At 38.7% G+C, this 18,759-nt stretch overlaps 1 protein-coding gene across 1 annotated transcript; it reads left to right on the forward strand.

The window, feature by feature from the left end:
- The first annotated feature begins 573 nt into the window (after window positions 1-573).
- Window positions 574-15,950, forward strand: ND-MLRQ (NADH dehydrogenase (ubiquinone) MLRQ subunit). Its single transcript, XM_083115818.1, has 3 exons — window positions 574-733; window positions 9,331-9,477; window positions 15,665-15,950. The coding sequence occupies exons 1-3, from the start codon at window positions 692-694 to the stop codon at window positions 15,722-15,724; spliced, it is 249 nt and encodes an 82-aa protein (XP_082971944.1). The 5' UTR covers window positions 574-691; the 3' UTR covers window positions 15,725-15,950.
- Window positions 15,951-18,759: the final 2,809 nt, after the last annotated feature.

Consider the following 18,759-nt stretch of genomic DNA (forward strand, 5'->3'; position numbering starts at 1 on the left):
CGTCTCAAGATGAGACTCTCATCTAATAATCATTTAACTTCATTGCTGTGTCTCGTAATCAAGGGGTCCCGGGGTCGATACCCGGTGAAGGCACATGGTGGTTCGGATTCTACTTTAACATGTAGGTCCAGTCCCGATTAGCCTTACTGTGCATAAAGTGGACTTAAAACACCAAATCAACCAATCAACCAACCAACCAACTTTATTGCTGCGTGTAGAAGTGTAGACAAATAGTGTTAAAGAACCAAAGACATTGATTCCCTTTTTGCTGAATTCAGCATGAATTTGTTCGTTTGCCATCCTCAGTTAACTTGAGAAGGTACGGGAAAGCAGTGAAGAAGAACTACATGTTATAAACATTGCTTCCCAAGAGTTATATTCGCCTCTATGAGGCGATAAACTTGTATGATTTTACATGTTATTAAGCGGCCCGCAGCTGAGGGATCCCCTTTTTGACGTCACTCTAGCAGAAGACCTTCACGTGCCGCCGTAGCGCGGGAAGCCGGAATAGCACCCCCTGACTCTATGTTCAACTCTCATACGTGGACAGTTTGAATATAACCCATGTCTCTCTCCTCCCCCCTTCCTCTCCTTATTGGACATCTGTGGCCGACATCTTGAACGTAGTCGGTAATATTTGTTAGTTGCATCGAAAGGAGAAATATAAGAAGGTTTCTTTAAACCAGGAATCATGAAAGGCTTGGATGCAAAGAGTCTAAAACATCACCCATCTGTAAGATATGTTTAAATCTACGAGTTGTGTGTATACATTATTTTATCCGCGTTCTTCTAATCTAATCAGCTTGAGCTTTTTGTAATCTTTATAATTAGGATTGAGTAAATAGTATATCATTTTTCGTGGTGGTAATGGGCAATTTCAGACTGTTAGCAAAGTAAAGTTTCGAAACAACCGTCTTATCATTCTGTTTCTCAGAATGCTGCTATCAGAAATAGTTCATTGTACGTAAATGTTTCCAGAAATCTTACATATTCTTATTGTACTACAAACATACAGTTGTAACGGGTAGTGGAGATGACAAATTTGCGCATGAAGAAAAAGTGAAAATACGACGATGGTGTAATTTCGATCGTTTTTTGGGGTCGTTTACCCACTGTACCCCCTCGAGAATGACGTTGATTTTTTTTAATCGACAGATTTCAATGTTTTACGCAATGTAAAAGTGGTCCCATCTTTAGGAAAGCACAAATAACGGAGATATTTGATGCGAAATAATGGCCCACGTAAGTTAAAACCAGCAATTTCAGAGTATTTTCGCCGCTTTTTGTTAGTAAAAACTGTTTTTATGCACTCTAAAATAGCGAAAGAACACGTCGAAAATAACTATCAGGGAACGACTTAAGATGACCGGACCCCTCTCCGATTTTCTTCATATTTGGCATACTCACTAATTGAGGCCTCCTAATCACGAATCTGAAGTTAAAAGTTGTCGGAAACTTCTAGAAATTATGGTACTAGTTTACTATTGTTCGGACAGATTTCTTCATTTCTACAGAAGAAACTAGTAAAATTTCAGTAAGCACCAAACGTCTCTAATTCCCTTATTTTCTTATTTTTCACATTGATATTTACGTATTCTGCATTCCTAAGGATTCTTGAAGGTGGCATTTCGGTTTTTCCACGCAAATAATCTCAATTTTAGACATATCGACATTAATTTCACTCCGATGCACGAAAGCTGTTCACCATGGAATTTTGAAGGAATTGGAATGGTTCGTGGGGCTATCCGTGAATGGTTCGTGAGGCTATTTATGAATGGTTCGTGGGGTTTTCGAACCCAAAAAAATATTTTTCTAATTTTAAAAACAAATTTAACTATTGTAACCTACGTGACGCTACCTAACCTAACCTTGCCGTGCATGGTTCGTGGGGCTATTCATGGATGGTTCGTGGGGCTATCCGTGAATGGTTCGAGGGGCTATTTATGCTTGGTTCGTGGGGCTATCCGTGAATGGTTCGTGGGGCTATTTATGAATGGTTCGTGGGGTTTTCAAACCCGAAAAAAAAATATTTTTCTAATTTTAAAAACAAATTTAACTATGTTTGCCTAACCTAACCTAACCTTGCCGTGCATGGTTCGTGGGGTTATTTATCAATCGTTCGTGGGGTTATCCATGCATGGTTCGTGCGTTTTTCGAATCTGGAAAGAAATACAAAATCAGTAACACCAAAGTAGGTGTTTTTCTATGAAGAAGGTTGCAACACTGCATAACCACTAATCATGGACAACGCTAGTCAAGATTTCTCCGCCATATCGCATGTAACGCAAGCGAAAGTGAACAATATAAAAATACTCGATATTTCTAAAATTGACATTATTTGCGTCGAAAAAATGAAACTCCACCTTGAAGAATCCTTAGGAATGCAGAATACGTAAGTATTAATGTAAAAAATACGAAAATAAGGGAATTAGAGACGTTTGGTGGTTACTGAAATTTTCATGAAACTACTTACCGTAATATGTTCCTGTAGTATTGTCTAACGTCGGGAAGGTGTTTTGTGTGATGTGGAATGTATGATAGGGGAAATTCATGTTCTATGTTGAAAATTAATTCTCCGACGGACAATAGCCTTTGGCGCGTACACCTTCGTACATCATCACGCATCGGGATTGTGTTTTGTTCATGTTCATTGGGTATCCAGTATTTCGAACTGTCTGTGTTGCAAAGAAAGGGTAACAGTTTCATACATCGGAGACACATTTCTTAAATTTCACACAAGGGTTACAACGTTCGTCGAGGTATTTTCTTTCATCGTGGAATATATTTGACCGGGAAATCATGTATTTCTGAAGAGAAATATCTCACAGACGCACAATTGCCATTGCTTTCATTTGCTTGCCCTACGACAACCGGATGCTGCATACGTTTGATGATGTAAGCCCCTGTCAGTGTTTCAACCCCCCTTTTTTTTTTACTATGCTTGCCTAACGTAACCAAACCTAACCTTATCGGAAATGGTTCGTGGGGCTATCCATCACCTACCCATGCATAATGTACATGTATAGTTTCCACCGGTGACTAACACGATTGTAGGTATTTTTCGGTGAAGAAGGTTGGGTAAATTTCTGTTATATCGGAGACACATTTCTATCGGATATTTTCAGTTTCAAATGGTTCGTACTTACCAATTGTGTATTGTGGAACATAGTTGAAGGTGCCATTATGCTTTTTACACGAAAATAACTTCGATTTTTCACATTACAAGTAATTCTTTTGTGTCCTTTCTTCCATTGCGGAACATACAATATGGCGTGCACAGCTGTGGATAATCACGCGTCGTGCTTGTGTTTTGTCGATTTGGAGTGGGTATGCAGTGTTTCAACCTTCTTAACCAAAAAAAATATCTGCTTTCGTGTTCATTATGTTATCACAAACCATTGACGGATAGCCCCAAAAACCATTCACGATAGCCCCACAAACCATTTCCGGCAAGGTTAGGTTTGGTAATATAGTTTAAAAAATAATAAAAAAACATTCTCGTAAAAAAAAAGGCTCGTTTGGAAACACTAGCGAGACTGCGTGACTTTCGACGCTCGTGCCATCTGCAGGTACATAATGGAAACAACGGCATAATGTTGTCGCTTTGCACAAAATGCAAGTTTATTATATCAAAAATGCTTATTTCTTGTTGTGCAGCATTCTACGGTGAGAAAATACCTCCACGACTTTCAAAATGCTACAGAAACTCATTTCCGTAAGTAGTTTCTTCTGTAAAAATGAAGAAATGTGTCTCCGATATAACAGACATTTACCGAAGGTTGAAACACTGCATACCCACAACGTTAGTCAAGATGTGCCCTCCATAATGTGTGTTCCGGAAGTGAAGAAAGGAATAAAAAAAAGCACTCAAAATGTGAAAAATTGAGGTGGTTTTTGTGTAAAAAGCATAATGGCAGCTTGAACTATGTTCCGCAATACACAATTGTTAAGTACGAACCATGCGAAACACAAAATATGCAATTTTAATGTGTCTCCGATCTATGAAACTGTTACCGGGCGGTAGGTCAATTTCCCCAGGGGCAGAGCCTGGAATCGGTGGGAAATTTGGACTCAAAAATTTCAAACTAAAATAATTTTTTAGTTTAAATTTCCCACAGATTCCAGGATGGATAGCCCCAAAAACCATTCACGGATAGCGCCACGAAACATTACAATTTTCTTAAAACAATGCGAAAATGTTAATAAAAAAAATTGGATCAGATGAGCTTTGTTCATGGGTATTTCTTGGGTTCCGAAGGTTGAAACACTGCATAACGAATGAAAATCGACAAAACACAAGCACGACATGCGATTATGTAGGAAGGTGTATGTGCCATATTGTGTCTCAGGCAAGCGAAAAGACTACGAGAAAGAAGTACTGGTAATGTGAAAAATTGCAATTACTTTGATGAAAAAAACGTCAATACACCTTAAGGAATGTTCCGCGAAGCAGATAGGTAAGTACGAATGTCAAAAATTGACGAAACGAAGAAGTTGTAGGTGTCTGAAGGATAGTAAATTTTTACCGAAATTATAAAATATGCGAAAATAAGGCGTTAGTTTTCGGAATGGAAACAATCTATTTTTGCGAAATTTTTTGTTTCACAAGCAAATTTATATATTCCTGATACTACCACGACACCAAATTTTAACTATGTTTGTCTAACCTAACCGAAACTAACCTAACCACACGTCAATGGTTCGCAATTATTTTGCAATTTCTAGACGTTTCCGACAAATTTTAACTTCAGATTCGTCATTAGCAGGCTTCAATTAGTAAGTATGTCAAATATGAAGAAAATCGGAGAGGGGTCTGGTCATCTTAAGTCATACAAACTATCAGTACCAATCCTAACCTAACTACGTAAAATTATAACGGCTGTTGTGGAAAGTCGTTTTGGGTGCTATATTCACGTGTGCAAAGCCTTCGGCCTGTTCTGCTACAAGGAAAAGTAACACACTAAGATAACGGACGTACTTTACTTCACAAGAACAATTTTCCGAGAGCTAAAATAAACTGAAAACGTTCTTAAACAACAAAATATTCATAAACCATGCAAGATATTTCACTTTCTCTAGGGGGTACAGAGGGTCAAGGGTACCATTGTTTACTATGCTGTGCAGAATGGTTTTCCATCCCAGTCTAAAATGCTGATGTGCAGGGCTCGAAAAATCCCGGTCGCCATGGTGACTAAAATTTTCAGCCCGGCGACTGTGATCTTTTGCTGTAATATGTACGAAATTTTTGAAGATTCTTTATTTCCGTGGGTGAGGTTCATGACACTTTTTCATTCAACCCATAAAATCGCCAATCAAAAATCCATCAAATGCTGCACATGATCAATATTGGTCGTAAATGACAGATTGACATGGCATCGGACATCTAATTATGACCCTTTGATAATTTCTTACATATTTTTCTCACTCAAAAATGCATTTCTGGAAAAAAATTAACACTACCTTCCGCCAGTTATTAATTTATCTTTTAGCATTGAAAAATATCTCAATGGATAAGGCTTTATAATGCAGAAAACTCTTACGGATTTCAAGATATATATATTTTTAAAGTTTGGGTTGCGCGATTTTTGAAACACCGTAGTATGCACAATTGCTAGTATGTGGTTTCCTGGCGCCTGATATTCAGAGCTGGTGCCTAGGTCTGAAGAAGATTTTTCGAGCGCTGATGGTTGTGACTATATTAGGTTAGGTACTCTTTAGGTTTCATTGCCTTGTCTTTCCCCACTTTTCTTCATCTCCAGCACATATTTTTTGATGTTTTCTATGTGGAAATATGTGTTCAGAAAGCAGCGACTGGTACAAGCTATTTTTTGTAACATGCAACTTTAAAGCACCTGTTAGTTCCTTCAAACTCCGAATGCTTAATGATGTTTGACAAATTTTATAGACGTAGTATGAAGTGCTTTAGATTACTGAAATTACTGTGGAAGTGAGTTCAAAGTTCGAAGGAACTAATTAGCATTATTTAAGTACCTGAGAACTTCTGATTTGAAAAGTAGCTTATGTGAGCATCTGCACTTTGCAGCAAGTTTGCGGTTGTTTTTTAAACATGGAGTTTTGGCAAATTATCATGCTAAGCTCCTAGGGGGTTTTGTGCTTGAGTTCAAATATTATGTTATCAGGGGTTTTTGAAGTATTTATGGACATTATTTTAATGCTAAGAGCCCTAAATCTGACCCACCTACCCTAACAATGAAAGGATTTAGGGATGTTCTATCGATGTTAAGACTCTAAACATGACTTGCCTAACCTAACAAGAAAGTTTTGGAGATGTAATACCCCTTTGAACCCCCCCCCCCCCCCACACACACACACAGTAGAACTAGCAGCAGCAGTCAATATCCAAGACGACAATAAACTAGTGGCTGATGGCAAATAAAGGAATGATATAGGAGTATACAGAAGGGGAAAATCGTTCTCCAAAGAACTTGCACCAAGATTAGTTTGGAATTAACCTTCGAAAATAAGGTGTTACTCGTATTTTGGTCAATTTTTCGACCATGCAGCTGATTACAAAATTCCTGTTTTTTTTTATTATCTTGATACTTTTGATACTTTTCTATTATGTCGGAAACACTTACAGTGGGTTAGATGGAGCTTTGGCACGTCATGTGGATGCACCCCCCCCCCCCCCGACTCCAAATTTACATGTGGAAGATGGCGCGAATTTTTAAATTCGTACACTTATTTGGCAAAAAAATGTTATAACTCGTAGGCTATTTGACAAATCTACTTGGGGTAACTTTTGTTTTGCAGCTAAAACATCAGGGCATGCAACCGTGCAGAAATCAAAATGCCAAAGCCAATAAGAGGGGTTTGGTGGGCCGAGGCCCCAACTTTCAGTGAAAAAATCATGAAAATGGAGACTTTACCCCCTCTTCCCCTGCAATTTTGAGAAGGGATGCAAACTTTAGCCTTATTTTCAAAGAATGGTCCTTTCTCAAGTGAATGAAAGTCATTTCATGTTCCTGGGTGCATTACATTATCGAATATGTGAAACAAAGTCCCCATTTTATGATTTTTTTCATTGAAAGTTGGTGGCCGCGGCCCATCCAACCCCTCTTATTGCCTTTGGCATTTTGATTTCTGCACGGTTGCATGCCCTGATCTTTTAGCTGCAAAACAAAAGTTGCCCGAAGTAGATTGGTCAAATAGTCTAAGAGTTATAACATTTTTTGTCAAATAAGTGTACGAATTTAAAATTTGCCCCCAAGGCCTCAGCGGAACCGGGGGTTACTTTTGGACAACCCCCTCGGCAGAGTAAAGGTTAAGCAATCATGACTTGGTGCTCTTATTTCTACACTTTCCAGTATTCTGAACTTATTGGTCATATTCTTTATAATTTGTGAAAACTATTGCACATCTGAATCAGAGTAAAGGTTATACATGAATATCAACATTGGAAGTGGCCCCGGCACCCACCCAGCGACGAATGACATGGGTACCTGGGGGAAACCCTGGGGGGTAAAGGCAGTCAGGGGCATGATGCTGATCACATCATCCCCACTCACGACCGGACCAAGAAAGTGTGGGGCGTTACCCCCACACCCCCTATATGCCTTCATGGTGTGGTGCTAAACATGGGAGCACTCTTTTTTTTATATTATTTTTTTATGAATATCAAATGTTTATTTCAATGTTGTGCTTAGCCAGGAGAGTAATTTAACCTTTTGGTGCCCGATTGTCAAGGTCGTAGTCTTTACGTTATAACTTCGCTATTTTTGGCTAGAATTCAGATTTTCTTTTTTCATATTGTTGTTAACACATGTATTTAACAGAAATGATTGTTGCATGTTTTTTCTCATGAAAATGGCGGGAAAAAGACAACTTCTTTCTTGCATCTTTTTTCAAGGGAAAAATTTTGCCAACAAAGGAAGGCCGGCTTTGTTGTTCTAAAGCAATGCATTTCCCTCACCCCTTGAAACGAAGGAAGTTTGTTTATTGGTACTCGCAGACGCAATGCTCATCCTGCTGCACAATTTGATGACGTCTGCGGCGTTTCGAGACAGGAAGATATGTCACAGATGCGATCAAATGTTGTGTTGGGTTGCCAACATAGAGGTGGCAAAACGGATTTTTTTTAACGTTTGTTGCGCCTAAACGTTGCACATGTTACCGAGGAAAGTAGTTTGTTTTGACATCCTGTGATTGTGGACACCATATAAAGCAATACTATAGTCTAATTACACATACACACTCGCATATGCACGTTACATTTCTCTTCTCATTTGAAGGTACCGCTGCATTTTGAAGCTTGAATCGGTGGCGTGCTGACCATTCCTTTTGGGGGTACAAATCACGTTACATTTGTCATACGATAATAATGCAAATATTTTTGTGTTCCTTACATGCCAGCGATATTTCCATGTGTATGTCGACACTGTCATGTACTTCTTTCTTTGGGGGAGAGAGGGGAAATCTCCGAATTTTGGGGTTCTCCCCGCCCCCACCACAGATACGCCAAATTTGCATAAATTTTATATAGTCTAAATCTCTGGTTCATTCCGCATACAACGGTATATCATTCATCTCCCTAGGGCAATTAGCTTCCGATCTACACTCATTTAATTGAAACTCTGCATTTTGCTCAAAATCGGCTCTGGCACCAAGGGGGTTAATGTGAAAATGGCCTTGGGCTCCAAAACTTTAAAGATAAATGTGAACATAGCATATTTCCATTTTCTCAAATGTTCATAATTTAGGAATTCTTGTTCTCTGCATTTTCATGATTCTAGTAAGTTGAACTAGTTTGATTTGGCTGCCTTAAGAGTTCCGAACTTCCTTTCTGTAAAATAAATCTAAATCAAATCAAAATCAAAAAGGCATAACATTTTTTAAAACAGTTTGAGTTTTAGTTACGAGCCTTTAGGGAGAATTCACATGAAGCAACAGGCAACACGTGTCCCTTGAGGGTTTCACCAATCAAATGTCAGGTTGTACAGCCTGTCGTGCCGCTATGGTGTGAAACGTTGCTGTTGATTGGCCCGTTCCCACACAACACCTGTTGTTTGTTGCTTCGGTATGAATTCTCCCTTAATCTTTTACCATGCTAAGTTAAAAGATCTCTCCAATGAGATATGATAAAAACAATTGTATGATCTGAATCGTTCTTCACCTATGTAGCAAAACATTGTGAACTTTTTCATCCTGAAGAAAGCTTTGCAAATAAATCTGAAATGTTGCTACATGAAACATTTAAGCTTATTTAATTTGTATTGCAATAACAAGATTACTTTTAGACATATTTTTGCTACTTTGAAGTTTGGACAATGCATGATTTTATGTAATTTTCAATTGCTTACTCTTTTTCAGCTGCTTCCCCTGTATGCCTGCATTGTAGTGGGAATGGGTGGGGCATTTTGGTACACAATGAGGCTAGCAACCAAGAGCCCGGAAGTGACGTGGAGCAGGAAGCATAACCCTGAACCATGGAATGAGTACAGAGCCAAGCAGCATAAGGTTAGTAAGCATGTAATCAAAATAAAGAGGTGTGATAAATATGTACAATTTGCCAACTACGGTATCAAACGGGTAGAAAAATAAAGGGTGCCTGAATTTTCAAATTCAGTTTTAAAATTAGAAAAAGAAAATGAGTACAGAATGTTGAATAAATTCTCTTGGACTCTACTAGGTCAGTTCTGAAACAGTTTCCTAGCTTTCGAGAGCTAATGTCACTCTCATCTTCAGGGCAGAAGCTTGGAAACTGTTCCAGAATTGACCTAGTAGACAGCCTGAGAGAATTTATTCATAATTTGTCGCTAGGAAAACTTTTAATACTTACTACGAGTACAGAATGTGTTTGTTTAATGTTTGCATGTTTTCTGTATCATTAAATCAGAATAATAAACATGCCATTGTAAATTATTACACTGTTGCTAGCCAAATTTTAAAATTGGCAGCGATATGTCACAGTCGGCCATATATTAGAATGTGCTGCTTAGTTATTCAAACTGTTTTTTTAGGAAGGGCCTCTCCGGCACAAGAATTAATCAGTTTTAATCCAATGTTGCATTAATAAATTATATTCTTTAAAATCCCATTTCAAAATGTGTAACTTTATCTTAGTTGAATTCTGTTGGCACCTGAATTAATTTTAGTTTTTTTCTACCGCTGGTATCAAACCTATTTAACATATTCAAAATTTGTTTAGTAACTTACAAAGAGCAGATTGAAAGTAATGTGCAGGAAGCTCATGCAAAATACTTGCATTAATGAAGTTTTGTTATTTCTCTGTTATATTGTATTTCAGTTATTTCACATCACTTTTTTGCTTCTCTGTGTTAATAAAGGTAACTGATGAAATAAATGAGGAAGGAGGAAGCTAAGCATGGTGTGTGTAGAAGCTATGCTGGCTCAAGTTCTCATTGTGTAATTCGAGGGTCACCCAGAAAAAAGGAACGTTTTGGTGTAAAATCAAACGGCAAATGATGTATGCAAAAAGAATGTATGGTGCAGGAACTACATAGCTTTCTCTATTTTTCCACATATTCGCCATTCCCATTCAAGCACTTAACATAGCATGATACGTCATTGTACTTGGTTGCTGCCAATGTATTCAACCATTTACTGACAATGGCAGTGTGCTCCTCAGTCGGCAGATGAGTGACCCATCTGGCACAGATTTTCTTGTACCGAAGGTGTACTGTAGAGTACTGCATCGGACCACTTTCGCTCGCTCAAACTCGTTCGAATCTCCCACGCTCGATTGTACCGCACTGCTAGTGGAATGATTGACAACGTCCTGTATTTCAGAACCTAATAAGCATCACTGTGAACCTAAAGCCCATACAAGGAAGGAAGCCACTCCATGCAATTACAATTCTAAATCATAATTCCGTATATCATTATGTAAGGCTCAAATACAGCACATATGAAAGTATGCAATATCTACAGACCGAAACGTAAAATGGATACACATGCTGACAGACCTGCCTAAGCAATTACAAATGTTGTATCACAGTGCAACAAGTACGTGTACATCATTGTTCACTTACCGAAAAGGATAATCATATTCTGTGAAATAATAAAATGCAGTTATAACATTCAATCGAACATCGTTTCAATGTGACAATAATTGTAGAAACATAAAATGTCAGCCTAAGCAGTTGCAGCCCATAATTATCTATTTCATTTTCACATATCTCAGTAAGATACACAAAACTGCATTTTAATATGGAGATGATGACTATGTTCACTTATTTTTTAATTTCACTTAGTATGTTACTTCATGATCAATATTTTAGGGCCCACTACCATAGACAAATGACGGAAATACCTGTAATAATAGGGTTCGAGAGTTCGAATGTTTTTGCTCGTTCGGTTGTTTTTCACTCGAGCGGAAGAACTATCAATTCTGTAGTGTTGCCTGTATGAACTATTTGGTATCACGCTCTGATAAGTGCTTGAATGGCTATGGCGAATATGTGGAAATATAGAGTAAGGTATGTAGTTTCTGTACTCTACCCTCGTACATACATGTTAACATACTGATAATGTGCTGATTGCTCACAATTAAATACAAACTAAAGGTTAAAAGATTAAAAATCAGTAACTTACGTGTGTGCATGAGATTTATCAAACTACGTTTCGAAGGTTATACTACCTTCTTCTTCAGGTTGAAACGATGTTTTCAGACACCTGACATGGTGCCTCGTCGAGAAAGTGATGGTTGAGGATTTAGGTTAAAATGGTATAGGGAAGACACTTTCTAAAAAAAGAATGTAAAATACACATACTAAAACCGCGCAATACTCTAAAAACAAAAGAACGTTCAAAGCTGATGACGGCGAACTGCCGATCGGTGCTTGGGGTAGGCGAATGCACGGTGTCAGCTCATATCCGGAGAACCCCCCCACTCTTTCCTCAACTGGGGCTCGTGAGTCACCAATCCAAGGTGAATTCAACTTCCACCTCGGTGGCTTTCCTAACCTCAGGGGTAACATGGAAGCCCATCTCGTCTCTACTCATGGCGGCTTTATCCCATTTTTTAAGAAAGTTTATCCAGCCGTCTTCCAAATTCCCATCATCCCTATTGAGTTTATTCCTATTATCCGCACATATATAGGCTGCCTCATACACATTCCTGTCTAAATATTGTTAATCTTCCTAATAACTTCTCTTATGCCGGTTAACTAATACGTGTTCGGATAATCCTGTCTTGGGTATACCCTCCTTTACATCTTTATCGTGTTCGCCCCACCTAATTTGCATACTCCTCCCGGTCTGTCCCACGTATTCCTTTCCGCATTCACATACTATCTTGTACACTCCCTTTTGCTCTTCAGGGTTATCGCGCCTATCTCCCCTCCCTTTCTTATAAGACGTGAAGTGTTTTTCAATGCTCCGAGGTGCTCTCACCCCACATTTTATCCCGTATCCCCTTACGGATTTTTCAATTTTCTCGGAAACACCCTTAAAATATGGAATCCCGACAAAATACGTGTTCTTTTCACTGTTTCCCACCTCCGTTTTTATCTTCATCTTTATCATTTTGTGATATTTCTTGTCTAACAATCTTTTTCGCTTTCCTAGCTACTTTTTCCATGTCGCGGATAGTATACCCATTCTTTATACCCACCTTCTTTATCCATTCTTCTTCTTTTTCTTTCTCTTTTTCGTCATTGCACAGTCTTTCGGCGCGAATGAAAAAGTTAAGAAAAACATTTAACTTAGTTCTATTCGAATGTTGGGATCTCTTATGGAGGTACAGCTCGCCAGCCAACGGTTTATGAAAGACCCCGGTTACAATCTGTTGTCCGGTTTTAGTTAGACACAAGTCTAGAAAGTGAATCTTTCCGTTGGCCAGATCTTCTCTCGTAAAACCAATTCTGGGATCTTGTTTGCCCAATTGGTTGAAAATGCTATCAAGTTTGGTTTCATTCCCTATGATGAGGATGTCATCTACGTATCTCCCATAATATTTTACCCCTCCCCCCACATGCTCCATGGCAGATTTTTCGACATAGTGCATGAAGATGTTGGCCACGAGGCCGGAAATGGGGTTACCCATGGCCAACCCTTCTTTTTGTCGGAAGATTTTATCGTTAACGTAGAAGAAATTGTACCCCGTAATGAGAAAAAACCACCGGACATATTCCCAGGCGACCAAGATTTCCACATTTTGTTCTATTAACCATCTATACAAGCAATCCCCGGCTTTGTCCCGGGGGACACTGGGATACAGATTAATAACATCGAAACTACAGATTGTGTCTCGTTCTTCTATGGTAAGTTTCTCAATGGTTTCTTTGACCATAAGGGAGTTTTTGATACTAAACTGAGTGTCCATATTAATTTTCCCCATCCTCTTAATCATTTCTTTAGCTAGACCATACCCCGGATGTGCATACATGGGGATGATGGGTCTGAGGGGCATTCCTTCCGTATGGGTCTTTGGTATCCCAAAGGCCGTGGGAATATTCCCTTCTTTAACACTCTTAAGTAGTTTCTTTTTTTCTGTGCTTCCCAAAGTAAAACTGGTTTCAATGCCTTTTTTAAGTTCTCGTTTAATTTTGTTGATGGGGTTAACTTTGGTTTCTTCGTAGTCATTACTCCTAAAGCAATCTTCCAACTTGCTATGGTATTCCTCTTTCCCGATGATAACCATTTTGTTTTCTTTATCAGACCTAATCAAATACACATCATTATCTTTAACCCATTTTTTCACATTGTGAAGACTCCCCCTAAGCTTACTTTCCATTTTCCCCTTTGGTGTCCTATGATTGGTTGCGGGTGGGCCTTGTTCCCTTATGTTTAGGTGCATTTGTTCGTCAATGATGTCACGTATTTTTACCCTGACACTAGATTTATCCTCTTTTTCGTCTAATTTTCCTGCTATTTTTTCCGCCACAATGACGAATTCTTCTTTTTCGAAGTTTTCATCCCTTATGGCAAACTTATGTCCCATTTTCATAATTTCCGCTAAGGCTTTAGGGGGCTGAAGTTTAGTTAAATTTATTTTAGTATGTGTATTTTACATTCTTTTTTTAGAAAGTGTCTTCCCTATACCATTTTAACCTAAATCCTCAACCATCACTTTCTCGACGAGGCACCATGTCAGGTGTCTGAAAACATCGTTTCAACCTGAAGAAGAAGGTAGTATAACCTTCGAAACGTAGTTTGATAAATCTCATGCTCACAGACGTAAGTTACTGATTTTTAATCTTTTAACCTTTAGTTTGTACATACATGTTTTTTATGTGAACCTAATTTTGTACGTATCGAACAGTTTTGCTGATGATTTCTGCATCTTTTATGCAGAATAGTTTTTCTGCTGTGCTACTTTGCCGACAATATTCCTGCATAAAGCTGCTCGTGGGCTCCAGCCTCATGTGTGTGGGGGTAAATGTTGCTTGAGTGTGGTGCTTTCCCCATCACTTCCAGTATTGGCCAAATGAAGCTTTAGCAGACAGGAGCCTCTCATGTTTGTAAGAGACTCCCGACAACAGCTCTTCAAGCATGCACTTTCAAACTTGCAACGATGTACAAAAAAAATCGTAGCTCAAGAACTAAGTGTCGTAGAGAGATGATTATTTTTTCACAAAAATTCATATTTGGCATTCCCCTCTGGCTACCACAATAGACCAAAGTGCATGAAAAAGATGTATGTAGCAGTGATACATTTCTACAATCATGCAAAGTTGCATTGAAAATGGGCTGATACTTTTTTTGGGGACAACAGTGTTGCCATCTTATGGGAAAGATTACCGGAAAATTACATAAAATGCTGGCACTATGAATGCTGGATGGACCAAGTGTGCAGGGAAGCCTGACAAAAGAACATTTTGTCGATATGTAATGCCTGTCCCCCAATTTTGGGGAAAAAAGGAAAATATGCAACATTTTAGAAAATCATAATTTTTGGGCAATTTTGAAAATTCTGTTTCCTGCAGGATCCCCAAATTTTCACACATTGTAAACATGAAACATGTTTATGACCTAAAAAAATTCAAAAAAGGACGTTAGAGAGAGTGACCTTAAAATTATTACAAAAATGACCTAAAATAATTTTTGCTCTTAAAATGGAGCCTTTTCCCTTGCGCTTAAATTACAAGAGAGTAGTTGAATAATTCACAACAATTAAGTGCTAATGTAGTTTTCTTTATTTTTACTTAAAGGTTACATATAATTCACCGCAAGGTTTTTCTGTTCGTCATTCACCTCCTTTCAAAGTGGGCTTTGCACAATATAGTAGTCGGTCAAAATCAAAATATAATTTTATTTCACATGCATCAGATTTTATTATATTTTTTAATGTGACTAATTTTACTTTATTAAACACAAATTAAGGTGATGATAGTGGCCAGCAAGGGAATCTCAAAGTAAGCTTCACCCAAAGTATTTTAAATTTGCTGGAGGAAAAATAAATTTACCCATTTAGTCATTTAACCCATTGCAAATCTTTAGTTAAAAATAATACTGTACTTTTGCATTGACCATATTTTCGATGCCCTAAAAATACCATTTCAGAAAATTTAAATATGCATATGCTAGTAAACAGGTTTAAAATTCCAGAAACAACAGGGAAAGAAGTATCAGCAAAAAGTGGCGATTGGAGAGTAATAAGTCGATTTGTAAGATGTATTCATTAATAACCTTTATTTTTGAAGTTTATGTAAGATGCTAACTTTGTCTGTTTCTTTTACAGTTCTACTCCCCAATTCGTGACTACTCCAAGACCGAGAGCCCTGCACCAAAATATGAGTAAAATATTTGTGTGTGAATCTCTCATAGTTAATGAAAATAAACTGTTAGGTAGGGATAATTTGAACATCTTCATTTCTTTTGTTTAAAGACATTATGGCTTTTCACTGGGATCATAACTATAAATTTGCAACTTCTCTCAGTGAAATGTTCCCAAGATTAGGAAGGTAATATGTTTGTTTTAAACTGCATCGTGTAAAAGGACTGTAAATAAAGTGTTTAAAGGAGTATATTTTGTAGTATTTTCTTTTGCACAATACTGTATGTGTTATAATTTGTAGGAATCACTTATTTTATGTACAGGGTGATTGAAAACTGGCACAAGAGGACAGTGCAGAGTGAAAACTGGAAAGAGGGGGAATATTGGTTGGAACGTGGTTTTCGAGGCTGAACACTGGTACGTAAAATGCCCCTTCAGAAAGGTCCAAGTTGTAAATGGTCCTTTGCAGGTGTCTTTTTTAATTTTGAGCTAAGGGTTTTAGACAAGGGAATCTTCTCCGTATGCACTGAAGAGTGCAAAATGACCATGCATGCCGACGCACCCAAGAATTTTAAATCAATCGATCAGTCAATCTCAATGCCTTGTTATCTCAGGCTTCTTTCATTCACATGTTCAACTTTTCACTTTGCCAGTATATATGGGCCAGGAGGTGGATGATTGCTGCCTTTGAGGAGTATTGTGATTGTGTTGATACGAATAAAACAATGAAGTCCAGGTTCTGAGTGCAGAGATTGTCGATTCTGAGTTGAGGACTGTGGATGTTTCCCCCTGGTAAAAGAATGGTGGAAAATTGTCCGTAAAAGTCAGTTTTTTTTCATCTCGGTCTGTAATTTGTTGTTTTATGAAAAAAATTGTCAGTATTTTTTTTTGTGCTGCAATTTGACGTTTCATTTTGATACTCCATTACAACTCCCCAGTGAGATAATTTTTTATTGTAAAAAGGCATACTTTTAAAAATTTTTGCTACCAGTGATAAAAGCATTACTTCAGTATTGGCTTTCTTTAATTGTTAACACAGTTCTTATTTTACTGAGGGCCACGTTTCCTACTATGTTATTTCATATCATGTGTGTGAGATCAAGGTAACTTAATATCACACAGGAGCTCTTAAGGATGGCAGGAGCAGTTCAGGTTCATTACAATCATCATTGTAATGAACACTACTTTTGAAGAGGAGCAAAGGGAGGTAGAAACGAACAAAGGTTTACCTTGTTAATGTCTGTTTTAGAACTGATGACTTTTCTGGTGCAGGCACTCCTAGAAATGCAAGGAAATGGAATTGCCAGCATCAAGAATCATTTCTTTCGGAATATTTACCTTATTCTCATTTAATCGCTGCCTTCAATTTGTCAAATTTTGCCACTTTTGCCACCACTCCTCTCTCTCCACGGTGTTCCAATCTTGTCCTCTCCTCCCAACACTCCGCTATCTGCTCTTTCCACAGACGTCTTGGTCTCCCCCTTGGCCGTATTCCCACTCCTTGTGCATGGTAAGCTCTTACTGGTAGTCTTTCTGCATCCATCCTCTTCATGTGTCCAAACCATCTCATCTGTGCCCGATCTATCCTGTCCTGAAGCTTCACCACCCCCACTGTCTGCAGGATCTCCTCATTCCTTATTCTATCCCTTCTAGTCTTCCCCAATATACTCCTTAAAAATGTCATCACTGCCTGCATCTTTCTTTTGTCTCTCTGTCATTGTCCAAGTCTCTGCTCTTGCCAAGTATCACTCACAAAACCACGCTTAGGTCCACATCATCTGCACTGCAAGCATGCACTCTTCTTGGATTGGAACTCTTTCATTACCAGTGCTTCAAAATTAAATGGATGCTTGATTTTGATATTTCTGTTTAACAACCCATTTGCCACACATATTTTCTTGACTTCTGGCGATGTGTTTCCATCAACTTTTGTTGCTTTGTAGGGCTTGTCGATGTCCACAATCTTCCAGAAAGTTTCTTGTTGACATTCTAAACGGTTCCATCTGCTTCAATTGGACTGATGATAATTCCCGTAGGTGGATATGCTAAAAATTATCTCCTAAACTGTATTTCCACTTCAACTTCGTTTTCAAACTTCCATTAGCACTTTAGGATAAATTTGCTACCAGGTGTATAAGCTTAAATCTGCTGTTTTGTAGTCAGAAAAACACATGGTTTGTTCATAGAAAGCAACAAGAAATTTATTCAAAGTACTTGCCCTCGCGAGCTACACATTTTGCCCATCTCTCGGACAATTTGTGGATACCACGCCAAAAAAAGTCCTTCTCTTTCGAGACAAACCACTCATCAAGCCATTTTCGGACGTCTGCATACGAATCGAAGTGCTGCTCAGCGAGGGCGTGGCCCATCGACGAAAACAGATGGTAGTCGGAAGGGGCCAGGTCTGGTGAATAGGCGGGATGGGGTAGCACCTCCCAGTTGCGTGTCTCCAAGTAGTTTTGGACCAGTCTTGACGTGTGTGATGGGGCGTTGTCGTGGAGGAAAATCAGCTTGTCATGTCTTTCTTGATAATCCGGTCTTTTGTCACACAGAGCACGGTGCAATTTGATCAGTTGTTGGTGGTAGCGGTGGGCAGTGACAATTTCACCAGGTTTCAACAGCTCAAAGTAGACGATGCCCTGTTGATCCCACCAAACACACAGCATCGTTTTCCGGCCGAAGCGATTTGTTCTCGAGGAAGATGTTGATGGTTGGCCGGGATCAACCCACGATTTCTTGCGTTTAGGATTCTCGAAATATATCCACTTTTCATCACCAGTCACAATCCGATGCAGGAAAGACTTTCTTTTTTGTCTGGCAAGCAAGATTTCGCATGTGTTTTGGCGTCTCTCCAGCTGCCGATCGGTCAATTCATGCGGCACCCATTTTCCGATCTTTTGAACCTTTCCCATGGCACGTAGACGCATGGAAATGGCTGCTTGAGTAACACCCAATTGCTCGGCAAGCATCTTTTGCGTTTGGGTATCGTCCTCGTCCAAAAGAGCCTGCAATTGATGGTCCTCAACCTTCCTGGGCCGATTTTCACGCTTCTTGTCGCT

Source organism: Lepisma saccharinum (genome assembly GCF_977018435.1).
Source record: "Lepisma saccharinum chromosome 15 unlocalized genomic scaffold, izLepSacc3.1 SUPER_15_unloc_1, whole genome shotgun sequence".
Classification (NCBI taxonomy): domain Eukaryota; kingdom Metazoa; phylum Arthropoda; class Insecta; order Zygentoma; family Lepismatidae; genus Lepisma; species Lepisma saccharinum.